The sequence below is a fragment of the Cynara cardunculus genome, assembly GCF_001531365.2.
Source record: "Cynara cardunculus var. scolymus isolate 2C chromosome LG 1, CcrdV1, whole genome shotgun sequence".
In the NCBI taxonomy this organism is placed as follows: Eukaryota; Viridiplantae; Streptophyta; class Magnoliopsida; order Asterales; family Asteraceae; genus Cynara; species Cynara cardunculus.
The window spans coordinates 8,536,190-8,552,087 of NC_037528.1; the positions used below are offsets into that span (position 1 = coordinate 8,536,190).

At 36.5% G+C, this 15,898-nt stretch overlaps 1 protein-coding gene across 3 annotated transcripts; it reads right to left on the reverse strand.

The window, feature by feature from the left end:
* Positions 1-1,924: 1,924 nt before the first annotated feature.
* LOC112510829 lies at positions 1,925-15,898 on the reverse strand. Of its 3 annotated transcripts, XM_025116180.1 has the most exons (20): positions 15,761-15,898; positions 13,624-15,278; positions 13,464-13,532; positions 13,179-13,377; positions 12,871-12,955; positions 11,550-11,672; positions 10,865-10,933; positions 10,387-10,468; positions 10,243-10,302; positions 10,011-10,063; positions 9,768-9,934; positions 8,890-9,058; positions 7,923-7,980; positions 7,790-7,846; positions 7,459-7,704; positions 5,084-5,145; positions 4,231-4,287; positions 4,033-4,126; positions 3,696-3,836; positions 1,925-2,324 (listed from the first exon to the last, which is right to left on the reverse strand). In XM_025116180.1, exons 2-20 carry the CDS (start codon positions 15,262-15,264, stop codon positions 2,238-2,240), a joined length of 3,519 nt encoding a protein of 1,172 aa, XP_024971948.1. In that variant the 5' UTR covers positions 15,265-15,278; positions 15,761-15,898; the 3' UTR covers positions 1,925-2,237. The 3 variants fall into 3 exon arrangements, with proteins under 3 accessions (XP_024971948.1, XP_024971954.1, XP_024971958.1); XM_025116186.1 differs by lacking the exon at positions 11,550-11,672 and having other exon boundaries at positions 13,624-15,898; XM_025116190.1 differs by lacking the exons at positions 1,925-2,324; positions 3,696-3,836; positions 4,033-4,126; positions 4,231-4,287; positions 5,084-5,145 and adding an exon at positions 5,156-5,868 and having other exon boundaries at positions 13,624-15,898.

A 15,898-nucleotide genomic window follows, 5' to 3' on the forward strand; every position in this document is an offset into this window, starting at 1 on the left:
ATTCCTCTAAACTTACTATCCACTATGTTGCCTTACAAAAACAACAAATAGCAGATGCAACTTCTTCATCAAAACGTTAAAAGAAGAAAAGAAGAAATATAGAAAGAAATCGTGAAGATGAAGATCGACGTCTGTACGAAGACGACTTCTATGAGAGAACCCGACATACAATGACGATATATTTCGACGTAGATTTCGGATGCAAAGACCATTATTTCTTCGCATAGTTGAAGGTGTGAAGAATCACGATCGATACTTTGAAAGTGGTATCGATTGTATCGGTAGATCAAAACTATCATCTCTTCATAAATGTACTGCTGCGATATGAATGTTAGCATATGGTGTAGCTGTAGATGTCATTGATGAATATTTACGAATTGGTGAAACTACAACAATAAAATGTGTGAAGAAGTTTGTACGAGCTATTATTGCAGTGTTTGGGGACGAGTATTTACGAAGACCAAATGTCGCTGACCTTCAACGATTACTTTATATTGGGCACCAACGCGGTTTTCCAGGTAAGTTAGAAAGTACCAATTGTATCCATTGGGAGTGGAAAAATTGTCCTGTGACATGGCACGAACAATATGCTATAGGGATCATAAAACTTCAACTATTATGTTAGAAACAGTTGTTTCACAAGATTTGTGGATATGACATGCTTTTTTCGGGCTTCCAGGTACATTAAATGATATCAATGTGTTAGATCGATCTCCTATCTTCCACGAGGTCTTAAAAGGGAAAGCACCAAAGGTTAATTTCTCTATTAATGGTAACAACTATAGTTTATGATATTACCTTGCAGATGGAATCTACCCTAACTGAGTTACGTTTGTGAAGTCCATCTCATTGCCCCAAAGTCAAAAACATCAGCTATTTGCAAAAAAAAAAAAAAAATCGTCTAGAAACTATGTAGAAAGAACGTTTGGAGTATTACAATCACGATTTGCTATAGTTAGAAGTCCATCACGGATGTGGTTCAAGGATTTAATCGGAGAAATACTACGAGCTTGCATAATAATGCACAACATGATTGTGGAAAATGAACGTGACTCATACATTCGTCAATTTGATTTCACAGATGATGCTAATTTCAGTACATCTATGCCTCAAGTTTCTCGAAATCATCTTTCTAAGTATGAAAATTATCTTCGAAGTCATGCAAAAATATATAACAGGACTCATAACAATCAACTGCAAGCGGATTTGGTTGAAGAGATTTGGAGTCGATTTGAAGGATTAGAAAATAATGATTAATGTAATATTTTATTGGTATATATATAATATTTTTAATTCAATAAATGTTGTGTTTTGATATAATTTAATAAATTATATATCAAATTTAAAACAATAAATTATAAAACAAATAAATAATTATATGATAATATTATATCATATATTAATAGTTTATTTGAAATTAATGTTTATATTTTAATTAACATTGAATTAAAATAAAAAATAATATGTCATGTTATTAACTAAAAATAATTAGAATCTATATATAAATAATTTAAAAAATAGTTAATAAACATTATAATGGAGACTACTTTTGAAAGTGTAGGTGAATTACAAATATATGAAAGGTAATTACAAAAGCTAATGTGACACATTTAAATGTATAAATGAATTGCAGGTACGTGAATGACCTAATAGCAACCCCTTCTATAAGCACTGATGATGAGTTACATAATAAAAATAGTCATGATAAATAAAATATCGTGGACAAATTGATCACCTGTCAATTTTAAAAATATCTTTAGAAAAGTATATATTTTGGACAATATTTTATTTTTTTATTATAAATAAAATACCCCAGCCAAATGCTTATCATCGTTTGCCTATCCTCTCAAACAGAAAAAGAAAGCTTACGACTTAAACTCAAAAGCCATACTAATCAGAGTGCAAAAATACCCACTTGGCTTCAACCTGTAAACAAAAAACCCTTTCAATTTTTAGTGTCAAATTAAACCACAGCTTCCACATGCATGCATAATAAAGCCCGTTTTTGCTCTTTCTTATTAGCACCACCCTTCATCTGAGATTGATACTATGCGTGATGAAAAACAACTAGAAATTCAAGACCCCTATAAAAACGACCAAAAATAAAACTTCGTATATTTTGTGCTTTCCTGCATCACTGGCCGTCTGTCCGCCTCTCTCTCTCCCCCTCTTTCTCTCTCTTCCTAATTCACAATCTGCAGTTTACACTTGGGATGCCAGAACAACAAACAAAGAGATTACAATGTAACATGACGCAACTCCTTCTCTAACATCGACGTTCCCTTGAATATGGTCAGCTGGATGTCCCTCGAGTACTGGGAATACTGTATGCATAGAAGTTACATAAACCTTAGTTATCTAAGATGATATAAAAGTAAAATACAATTAAACTGTCATCAACTATTTATTTTGGGAAGGGCTCAGGTTGTAATAAGCCAATTCAGCAAGAAAACTATCTAAACCACCTCGCTTGTATCAAATATATTGGTTTAGGTCACCTCCACTGTCAAATAGAAGTTAGGCCTTGGACCTCCCCTCCATAGGTCACAAGTTCAAGTCACCTTAAGGCTACTGGGGATTTTCTTAGTTGTTATCTTAGGGACTCGTGAAATAAGTCACTGTTTTTTAATGCAATGCATTCGCAAGTACAGGGTTTTAAGGGTCTTGAAGAGCGCCAAACTCCTGTAGCAACCTCCCGGACGAAAGCAAGACACAGTTAGCATATCAAATATAGTATATAAGATAATATATAGTTCATTCAACATATACACCCTCTCCGTCCCATTAAATTTGCCAAGTTTGACTAGGTACATAAGAATAGTGTTCTGGCTATTTGTCATACCTAAAATACCCTTCAACCAAGAGAAAGTAAAAGAACCTTATGGACCCAAATCATTACCATCAGTTTGTTGGTGATGGTGATAATGGCAAATCAGTTGTTAACTTGTAAACTTCCCAGGAAAGAAAATGTTACTCACTCCTCCCCAAAATAAGTGGCCACTCTCAGAAGTAATTGTCTGCTTTCTAGTCCCTACCCTTAATTATGAGATAAATAAATTCATTACTATCTCCATCTTTAAGGGTAAAATTGCGATTTAGTTAATAAAAAAGTGTTAAGAATTACACATTTCCAAAATCGTGTGCCTTTTTCATGGGACATAAGAAGTAAACATCATTGCCACTTCAATCAACATTTAACGTCAATGGGAATGCTTTTGTGTTGTTTTTTGCCATGAAGACCAAAAAAGTACCAAAGACACAGAATAGACAAGGGCAGCATGTGTATATGAACACAAACCTAAATACTACCTACTGAAGCAAAAAAAAAATCTGCAATAACAGAGTCAAACGAACACTAGCCATAAGTGAAAGGTACACTCTTTCTCCAGAGGCCAAAGAAGACAAAATTCTAAAATAGTGAGCACTTCAATATACTAATATACGCAACTCTACTTGTTCTGTGTCTCCCTACCCCCTATTCATGCTATAACTTGTTCTCTAGTCTGCCTGGTATTCCTGTGGAATCAGAGGCTATTCACAACTTGACTAAAAAGAACTGCCATCTTTTTAACATCCCAATTCACGAATATAAGTTCTTGGTGGCAGTTTTCTTTGACCCCAGCAACAACATTCACAACAAAGTAAAATGCAAAGGGAATTAAAATATGTGATACATCATTATATTTGGCACTTACCCGCTCATCACTCATCTTTCTGAAACCCAATTTCTTAGTCCATATGGATTCAGCTTCCTCAGCAGCAGGAAGCACAAGAATTTCAACACCCAAGGACAGCAGTAACTCCTCAATGCAAAAAAAGAGGGCTTGGAAATATCCCTGCAGGCAAAGGAATATCATAAGTACGAATTCGTGAGCCATTTCTTATAGCATTCTAACAAACCTCAACAAAGCGACAAATAGGTAGAACAGAAACCACAAAGACAGAAACATAATGATGAACAATTACGCATAGGAAAAGATGTGGCCAATGGCACATTAAACATCAGCAGCAACTGGTCAGGAGTGCACTCACCTTTCCTTGGTGTTGTCTACTGGTAGCCACCAGGGGAAGCTCAGCAACTTCCCGTCCAAAAATTCTCAAGAGACCCGCAGATACAACTACCGACCTGCGCATGTATGTCAAAAAAACCAAAGTGTGGCAGGTGATTACATATAACTAGATAACAAAACGAAGACTCAAAAAATATGAATACCAAATAAAAATACATACCCCACCATCAGAACAACACAATAAATTCCTCCAAACTCTTGTCCAGATATATTTCTCCTGCAGTAGATACACGAATTACCTCAGGCAAAGAGCGTTGAAGCAAGTCATGATGTTATGATTCATGAAACCTTTATATTTAAACACTACGGCACCTTGTGCTACACAGCACACATAATTACTTATCAAATAAGAATAAAATAATGGAAGTATTCTCTTTTTTAAGTTAACCCTAAATGTCATATGCTTAAGCACTTAACTTTGAAAATTTGTCTAGTAAGGGAACAAATTTGTCTCCCCCGCCCCCAAACCAAAAAACCCACCACCCATGAATAACCAAAATGGTTACTTCTCAACTTCCAAATTGTTAGCCAACTGTAAACTCTTTATGAAGATAAATGATAAATAATAACAAGAAGAATTATCAACATTGTTACTGATGCTATCAACATTACTTTAAAAAACAAGTACGTTAAACTTTATAGCAAGTACTGCAAACTCAACAATGCTGGTTCAATTGACTTCCGTACTTGAAGAATTGTGAGATTTGAAGATACATGCGTCTTGCTTGTTTTGGGAAAGAAGGGAGCATGAACAATTATGGAAAGGTGAAGAATTAGTTTTATAAAACCATCATGAGTAATTGCAATACAGAACATACCTAGAGATGATAACCAAAACATAAGTTTGAAATTGCAAAAACAATTGAGTTGAAAGTGGAGCGAGCCAGATCAGAATTTTTTTGAATTTCAAGGGTAATAGTGACATTGCTAAAAGGGTCCAGTGTAGCCAAAGCCACCTCTGGCAACCCTCGAGCAAAATCATCAAAACAGCATAAAGCACAAGACAAACTTACCCATATACCATTACAGGTATTAGATCACGACCAGATTTTGCAACAATGGGATCAAAACACTCCTGCCAGATGGATACCGCATAATTTCAGTAAAAAAGATGATGACTTGGGAGCCAAAACATGGCAATGAAAAATAATTTAATAACAAAAGTGGAAGCAATATATGCAGCAATAGCACGGCATGGAAAAGCATCAACTCATTCAAATCAATATCAACTCTGAAGCCAGGCCATTTTCATTCAGTTAGTTTCTTATACAAGGAACTCTTTAAGATTTGAAACTTTGGTTTACCAAAAGTACACGCATTAACCTTTTTACTCTAATGAGGTTAAACTTTCAAACCCAATAAAACATAAATTTTAGTTTTCATTGTCAAACAGAAATCACAGCTTTGTTTACATTATAACAGAATGTAAAGAAAACAAAAAACCACAAGTGTCGGTAAGCAACATTAGCATTCATAGAGAGCATGATATAATTGGCCAAAAAAAACAAGCACTTTAACCTAACTAGTCGGAAAGGGCTATTTACACGAGAACAGCTAGATAGAATGCTGGCTCACAAAGCTTAATGCATGGCACCCTCCTTTATCTTGGACCAAGACACTATTTATCCCATTATCTTTTTATCAAGCCTGACTTCTCATATTGTGCTTTAGAGCTTTGCTTTTTGTCATGCAATGGCTTCTATGTTATTTATAGAAGCAGCTCTTCCAATCGCAAAATGCTAACAACCTTGTCGGGCAGGCATAAAACATAAGCGATGCAAAAGTTGACCATGTTTTGCTAAAACAATAATAACAAAATATAGAAGTTAGATAGCAACTAAAAAGATGAGCAACCATGCCATTAATGTTCAAAATCAACCAATGTGTTAATGTTATAGTAGTGAGAACTTCAACTGTAGAGCAGAATTTATTGGAAATCATATCACCTTATGAGAAGATGCACAGTCAAAAGATCATGACGGTTCAAGAAATTCAATTTCATGCACAGTAAACATAAACAACTAGCACAGATACTAGGCTTCTTATTTGTTGCTCTAGAAGATCATAAAATGGTTATTAGCGAAATGTGTATGCACTGGAAGGGAAGGTAAATAGGAAGAAGGGGATGTAGTACATGTCAGTAGGCAACTACGCATTTTAAATTTCAACAACTGCACAAAATAAAATTTGGGTAATGCAACTTAAAGGTGTGGTAGCACAACCTAGACAAAAGTTCCATATACTTGTACAAAGACAATACCAAATACCTAGATGTGATGCAAATTGGAAGTTTTAAGACATTCTCAAAATTTTAAGCCTTGTTTAGTATATTCTAATCTGGTACCATATTAAGCACATGTAAACAGCAAGAAGTTGCCAGCTAATACCTACTCTAGAAAAATACGTGCACAATAACAGAGCAGACCTATCTAAGGGCATACGGTGGCACGGGCCACTGCTTCACGGCTCCATTGTAATGGAAAAAGAAGTACATTCCTAAAGGGTGCTACTTTATCGTTTCGTTGAGTGCCCTTATATTTCTTGAAACTACAATAATGAGACAAGTTTCTCGTGGCATAGTTGGTTTGCATAGTTGCATGGCCTTTTCCCCCTTCCAGGTGCTGGTTTGAATCCAATGTTCACCAATTTTCCTATTCTAGTTTTTAGTTTCGGGTTTATCATGTTTTTGGAAAAAAAATTGGGATAGAAATCTATAAGACTAAACACGGGACACTGCATCCGCAAGGCAAGGAACAAACCAACAGACCAATAATTATTACGTGAAAATATCTATAGTCAAATGGTGCCACCACTAAGAAAATTGTTAGGTCCGCCTCTGCACAATAATCGACCCCGAAAAAGAGTGCACCATGGATGAACTGACTAGTATTATCCCTTAAAACTGATAATAACAAAGCCCTGTGGCCACTTAGCCACATGAGTCAACAAAATTGGACTCTAACATTGCATCTCTATAAACAACATAACAGTAAGGGGGAGATTGGTTGTGGATATTAGGGGATGGGGAATTGGAATGGGAATGATGATGAAAAAAGTAATATGGTAATATATAACATAATGGGCCCATTACCCAAACCTCTATAATACTCATTCCTGACCAAATTGGGGCAAATGAAAAGTCATTCTCATTCCCATTCCCTACCATCATATTCCCCTTGCCATTCCCTAAAATGAACCAAAGGCCCCCTAACTCTCATTGTGCATATGATCTGATTATCACCTCATTCTTTAAGACCATGATGTCTTCCGAGAATCCTTATAGCACAAAAGAAACATAGAGGAAAATTTGGATATTATGAGTGCTTCCAGTCCCAGCCTTTTTTATAGAGAACATAAACAGAACTACAAATGGTTAAAAAGAACACACCCGGAAAATGGCAGCAGCCCTTGACAGAAGTGGCAAATGTTCAGGATAGCGGCTTTTCCCACTCAGCATCCGCCATCGAATTTCATCCAGAGATCCATCAAATACTCCTTTCTCTATATGTTTCTTGTTTATCGTACTCAAAGCTAAACCCGAAATTCCAGCTGCTCCATTGGCAACCACTTCTTGGATAGCACCATGGATCATATCACAGTGATCGCAACAAAACCATTTATCTGATGGGAGTGCCTGGTTACAGCTTAACCATTACGGCCTACCTTTAGCAGCCTATAAATGGACCATTTTCAAATACAGCAAAGATTCTATAGCTTACCTTCAAATCGCATATCCCACTCTCTCTTAAACAACCAACATGGTACTCCTTCTCACACTAGGCAGCATGAAGAACAAATGTTATATAACAGAAGCAGAAAACACAAAGAAACAAGGTAGAGGATCATGCGTACTTGATCGCATAGCATTACTGTCCGATCATCAAATTCAGCAGTACTGAAATCATGGGCCCTGATAGAGAGACAAAACTGATTGGTAAATTTAACACAAACATATACAAGTGAAAACATTTGCAAGTAATATGCCTAAAAAATATGTCAAGACCTAAAGAATAGATCACGATAGAGCTATATAAGAGATAAAAATTAGTTATAAATAATTCGGACATTATTCAACATAAAGAATCATCCACATAATCACTGCTGCATTTCAACCACAGATTTTATGTACAAAATTTTATGCTAGTATACAGCAGTAAACCAGTTAACCAATCTAGATAGATTAAACCAACCAGTCTAGATAGTAGTTTGTTAAAAATCTGCCAGGTTACCTATCGGTTAAGAGAAACTTAATCGATCATATCAATTTAAGGAGACCATATTCACCTATAACTGAGTGTAATCATGGTTTTTTTAATACCTAAAAAGAATGTATTCCTGGTAAGAGAGTACAGATTAAGCAACATATAAATACTCCAACAAACTTGCAAGTGAGGTATTGTCGGATGGATTTATTCATATGGAGACATGTATGATAATACAGCATAATTAATTAGCTGCATTCATATGGCATATGGACCAGTGAAAGCTTCTGGGTATCACCGAGAGCCCCAATTTTAAAAAGACTAAACCAACTTCAAGAAACCCCCTCAACTATGATAGACATATATTCCTTTGAACATTATTGTTTTTTACCTACCAGTGTGACAACTCTCTACCTTGGAGTTCATGACACATTGACAACAAAAGCATCACCACAGACACACATACTATTTCCGTAACAAGCCACAACACTTGGACACCCTAGCCAATATAGCATGCCAAATACCATCTCTATTAGATATGAACATCATAAACATATTAACGTAAAAAGATTATGTCCAGCAGAAAAAAAATATAGATTTGAGCTGACATCACAAACCTGCAAATAACACAACCACCAGTTTCGTATTCTCGGGCTTTCACAACCCGGGTCAGTCGGATAAGAATGGGCCGGGACTCTGAAGCAGTTTTCCTACCGGAACCAATACTGTCTCTACAATACGGACAGTGCCAATCTTCAGAAGGAACACCCTCTTGTCCCAAACAAACTGCAAGCTAGAAGCTATATATATTAGTCCAACATTATTAAGTGGAGTATTTATGTGGGAATACATGGAAAAAAATTGAACAAGCACTGCTTGATGGCAATAAAGTAAGAGAAAAAATTTCACCTGATTTTGGATTCACTTTGTCTTAAACCATAGATACAATAATAGATGAAATAAAATCAGATCATACATCATTGTCATGGTAAGTCTCATACTTCAAGTTGATTCAGACTTAAGTATCATGTAAATGTCAGTCAAATGAAAATTCCAATTTCAATTGGTGCAGCTGATTGAAGACAAGACAAACAGATTAACAAGTGACTTCAACATGTTAAAAAAGAGAAATCCTGGCCATAAACCACCTTATGGCTATAAGTATGTGTGTACGCAGATTTCAAACAAGTGCACATAATTACTGTGAATACACAGATATGGAAAGAAAACTCGTGCAATATATATGTTTAGACACAATACAAAAACATGTGCTATCCAAGATATTAATTTGCATGCACATAAAAAGAGACATGCAAATAACAGTTTCTCAGTTCACATTTTAAGCATGAAGCATATGTTTATTAAAAAAAAATAACGTTAATATGAGATAGGAGATATATACATATCAATAATGCAATCTTGTAGACATCAACATAAGATATCAAATAAACTAGATTAATTATGAATGCATTATTATGAACAAATAAAGCTCCACCTGAATGGAAAGCATGCGGGCATCCATCACAAATAATCAATTCTCCTCTATCTCCACATACTGCACACATATCATCACTATTGCTGGTCGCAATACTTTGACCATTTGCAAGCAACAGAGCAATATCATGGAGTGTCACTCCATTAGAAATATAGATATGACGATAGCTGCAAATGAACAGGGCTATTAGATTAACACGGTGCATGCAAGAATCCTATTAGAATTCGTCCGGACACCACTCACGGTTGACGTTTGGCAGCCCATCCAGCATGAGCTTCAAATTGTGAAGGACTGATCTGTCAGAAGGTAGTAAACAAATGAATATAAAGAACAAGCATCCCCACACCATAAGGAAATAAAGAGTGGAGACTGAGTAATATGTGTAACGACTCAAGCAAGATAGTGATCAAGAGAAAACTCCTGATAACCAGGATATGGAATACAAATGGGAATGAGCAAGAATATAATGTTTTACCTCATTGTCACAATGGCTACAGACTATACCGTTCCCTTGCTTGTAGCCGTCAAGTATTTTCTGCAAAATTGTAGAAGTCTTGTGTAACAAACGATTATGCACAAAAAAATATAATATCTAATAGTCAGCTTAAACAATAGTCACCTTCCCTCTGGCATAATAAGCCAATTCAGTCCCATCTGGAAGTCCGTTTGGCATAAAAAGTAAACGGTGTAAATCATTATCCCTGTCATCATATAGAAGAGATTTTCTGAATAAAAATGTGAAGGCAAGATAGTAATACCAAAAAAGAACAATTGGCCCCTGCCATATGTGAGAGGGTGGGGAAATTAAAAGCAAAGTAAAGTTACATGCTTTGCATGCCCCATAACATGAAACCTAAGAAACTTTGCTTAGACCCTTGGACTTAACTATAGGATCGTACAAGTTACAGCACTGGATAAGTTCTTCAAAACACTACTCTGGTGAAAACAACCAGAGTGTCACAGCAGCCATCAGGTGACGACACAGGGATCCATATGTAAACATAGTATCTATTTAGTTACACTCAATGACTCCACCAGAATGGAGGGTACATGAAACTTTGAAACACATACAGGGAAAGCCAAAAACAACTACCTACCTTTTCTTATGGCCACCTTCAGCACTTCGCTTAGTTTCAACAGTTGCGCTAGGTGTGTATGATCTTGGCCTGCAAAATATATGTCAAATCAGCTGGAAGAGATATAGGTATGCAAAGAAAGGAATGATATCAAGAAACCTTCCATAGGGGGGATCTTTTTTACTCCTGTAGACTCCTTAGCAAATAGAAAGAAAAATGACCGAAGAATGAGTAGAGACTGTAGAGCCACCCAAATGTGCATTGCATGGACGCGTTCTTGGATCTTATGCAAGTGTGACATTAACTTTTTCTTTGTGGGCACATTGTACAAAAGATGATGTGCATATGTGTACATTTATACATATAACCGAAAAGAAGAAAGAGGGATCTAGTATAAGCGGTATAAGCAAGGGAAAGATGATTGACACAGAGAATGTACAGGGCACCATTCAACAGTATGTTGCATGATCTCATACAAATTGTATACTGCTCAGTGCCAATCTCTCTCCTCTTGCTTTAGGGATATATCCCTCACCTCCAACAGATCCTATGCATACATATATACATCTATGTGTAGACATAATGCATATATATATATATATATATATATGAAAGTGTTGCAATATGCATGCGTGCGTGTGTGAGAAAGAAAGAAAGAGAGCGAGAGACAGAGATGACAGAAGAAAAAATAATACAGAGAGCGTACTTCTTAAACAGGCATTTCCGCTCTTTTGTGGTCTCATTAACAAATGTTTGAGGTTCCATAGCAAAACTCTTACGGTAACAATAGTGGGGGCTAGAACCATCTTCGCTTGTGTGGCTGGTGCAGCTAAAAAAAAGGATAACAAAACTTTACTAAGTTGACAATCTATAAAATTCTCATTCCCATCTATAACAGTAATCAACGTCAAAAGCCACACATTTGCAAATGCCTTCCAGCAAGAAGTTGCTTAAGCTTGGACAACAAATAATACAAACTAATATCAATAAGACCAAAAAGGTTAAATATATAGACACCCATGTTTCCAGCTTTCAATTTGATCATTAAGAAATATTGCCAGAGAAATCATATATATGTGTGTACAACAAATAATACAAAGTCAAAAGCCACAAATTTGCAAATGCCTTCCAGCAAGAAGTTGCTTAAGTTTGGACAACAAATACTACAAACTATTATCAAAAAGACCAAAAAGTTAAATATTTAGACACCCATGTTTCCGGCCTTCAATTTGACCATCAGAAAACATTGCCAGAAAAATCATATATTTATATGTGTGTACGTATAAAGAGACATGAATCCAAATACCAAGCAATAAAAAGTCGTGCATAATTTATTTGTCAATTTAAATCTACTACAGTTTTCATGTCGCTAATAAATCAGTCTTTTCCTGGATAGTTTTCATTTACTTTGTATGGCGGTGACCTTATTTCATAGCCACTTGCTATTACGAGAAAAAAAAAAAGTATATGTAGTGCACCCACATATCTTTTCTACAGATGAAATTCTATTAGGTCAACTTGTTTACAGTACATCTATGCTTTTCAAAAGTCCCAAAAGAAATATTGAACTCTTGCAATCATTTGCATGTCATCTTTGAAATTTAAACTGTTTAGACATTAAAAAGCCACATCATAAATTTGTAAAGTACATAACATTCAATCATGCCATGAAATATGTACCACGATACTGCAAATATATCACCACACCTGTTCTTCCAATGTTGCAAGCCATAGATGCGGATCAGCTTAATCCGAGATTGTAATAAATTAAGCATCACCATTCACACCCATATATAATATTAAGGTTGTGCATTAAATACAAATATTTAAAGGTACACAAATTAGGACATGTACGAAAGAAACTGATGCCTGCTTCTCCTTTAGCAGTAGAAACATGACTAATACAAGAAAATTGAAAGGACAAAGAAATATAAAGAATGAGTAAATCAACACATTATTGTTTAATCCCCTCAATTCAAAAGACTAAGAAAAAGGGTGGCACAAAAGATAAGAGGGATGATCTGCACCTGGTTGTTGAATGATACAAGTTCATAAGCTTCATATGATAGCTGTTGTCTGGCTTAGCCATGTCCATGTTTCTTTGGAGATTCCCTGCATATTAGAAGATAATGCAAAAAGAATTGAGCTAGCAAGAAGCAATAACTTAACTTTTTAAGTAGTTCAGTACCAAAAGCAACTGCCATGATCATCGTCAACACATCCATCACGTAAAATATACTACGCCATAGATCAATTATACCTCCTTCAGTGTCTTTGAGATAAATTAAAAAATATGCCTTCAATCCATAAATAAAAATGATGCCATCAGTGTCACCTTTCCAAACCTGGAGGAGTTCCTCGTTGACAGATGAACCAGCTACATTTCTTATGGCTTCATCTACTGTGCTGAGAGGAGCAGTCTTCATGGCCTGAATTATACTGTATATAGGTTTTCCATTCTCCAAATATATGTGATTATTAGGGTGCCTTGTTTTTCCACCAGCATGTTCCTCAAACTCGTGAGCACGGAGAATCTGAATGCATCATTCAACCATTAGGCAAGTGTAGAAATTTTCAATACTAATAATAAAACCATTTTGGATACACATGCGAAACTTACATTAGAAAAATTGCATGTTGCACAACCACATAGATAGCCACAATCCTTGACAATTCCAATAAGCTCCCCCTGGTTTTATGGATGTTGATATACAAGTTCCAATTTCTGTTACGATAGATATTTTTGCTGAAAATGTTAAGTAAATAGAGATGCAACTTACCGATGCAGAAATATATTTCACTTTTGCTCCCTCAAGTATCCCGGTTGATAAGAGCCTTTTAACAGTTGTCGGATAACTGTCAGGTATAACCTTCCCAGGCATCACTTCACCAGGTTCATGCAACCCTTGCTCACTGATATGAGTTAACCTGGGTCCCTTACGAGTCGGATTATCAAAAGCTTCGCTCATGCACTTCGCAGCAGAAGCAGACAATTGACTACCATAGTCTTCCTTCCGTTTGCTGAATTTGAATGTAATTTTCCTAATACCAGAAGAAGTACTGGCATGCTTTGGAACCTCAAGTATAACATGTGACGTTGACACAGTACCAGATGTATCATTGGTACCATGCTCCTCTTGACTCGAGCTCCCCTCACTGCTAGAATCTCCAGAACAAGCCGATGTAATTTCACCACAAACAACTTGGTCTTTCATGACTACCTTCCCATCTGATTGGCTATTAACAGTCTGAAAGCTCGAAGAATTATCGCGAGGTGACACATTGGGGTTTGAAACCTCAGAACATATATCATCATTCGAAGCCTCCTTCACCTCCTTCTTGGTGCAAGGATCTGTCACTATCTCATTGTGACACACCTTCTCAACTGATAGCTCTAGATCAATATCATTTAAGGCCTCTGTTGTCAGCTTCACAACAGAAAGTTCTATTCCAGTACTATCTAAAGCTTGTGTTGTCTGCTTCACAACAGAAAGTTCTATTCCAGTACTATCTAAAACTTGTGTTGTCTGCTTCCTTCCACAAACCTCTAATTCCATCTCATGCATAGATTCTTTGACAGGTTGCTGAACAGAAAGCTCTTGTTCACTCTCATTCAAAGCCTCTGCTGGTTGCATATTGCCACAAGCCTCCAGCTCTGTCTCACTCGGACATTCTTTGACAGGCTGAAGAAGAGAAGGCTCTGGTTCAATGTCACTTCTAGCCCCTGTTGTCTGCATCCTACCACAAGGATCTAGGTCAATATCACTTCCAGCCCCTGTTCCCTGCATCCTACCATGAGACTCTAGTTCCATCTCATTCAAACACTCCTTGACAGGCTGCACAACAATTGGCTCTATTTCTATGTCATTTAGAACCTTTGATGGGAGCCTTTCCCCACAAGGATCTACTTCCATGGCACATGGATCTTCTTTAACAGGCTGCTCATCGCAAGGATTTACACCGATATAATTTAAACTCTCTATTGCCTGCGTCCTTTCACAATTCGGTTGTTTTGTTGCATTCAAACATTGTTGCACAGGGTCCTTGACAAAAGTGTTTGGTTTAATATCTTTTAGAGCTTCTGGTGTTTGCATTCTACCACAAGGCTCTAGTTCTAACCCATCTGAACATTCGTTCATATTCTGCTCCACACAAGGCTCTGGTTTAATATCATTTGAACCCTCTATGGGAAGTCTTTTGACACAAGGATCGTGTTCAATAGAAACCTGGGCCACCTCTGACAGATCCCTAGCACAGGAATCTCCTTCATCAACTGAACCCTCTTTCGCCTGTTTCTTGGCCAAGGGTTCCACATCAGAGCCAGCAGTTAGCCACTGATGGTCACGCTTTTGCTGAATTTTCTCATTTTCCATTTCCCCAACATTACTCACCACCGCCACACAGACCTCCCCTTCTCCCATCAAAACGTAACCCTCTACAAGTTCAATAACTAACACTTATCAAGAAATTCACAATGCATAACAGCATTCTAAGTGGAAATAAATAACTATGCAAACCAATTAACACAACAAAAACCCTAATTTCTGAATTAGGAATTAAAACCCTCACTGATACTCTCTCAAACAACTGAATTACGATATTCAATCTCTAATACCAATTATACAACAATCCAACACACTCCTCTAGGAGGAAAAAGGTTACGGATAATCAACTTCTGATCAACTCAAATGCGTCGATTTTTTCGAATTCCGTTATTCAATTTCACATAAATCCCTCAAAATCCGATTCTAACCAACCTCTTCCAAGCTAAATAGACGAATCTGAAAATATACCGCAAGACACTGACTCGCAGTATTAATCCCCCAAAAGACTTTTCATGCATCCACGTATCTGTATTACATATATACACGTATAGATCTGGGATCAAATTTGCAAAATATCAAGAAGCAAACTAACCGTGAAAGATCAAATTTCAAAAATTAGGGTTTTTTCTTGTTCTATCTTTCAATCTTCATCTCCTCTTTGCATATCCCCCATGAAAGACGACGAATAGAGCGGCAACGAACGAAACTGAAATTTTGTTCGCGGGAGTAA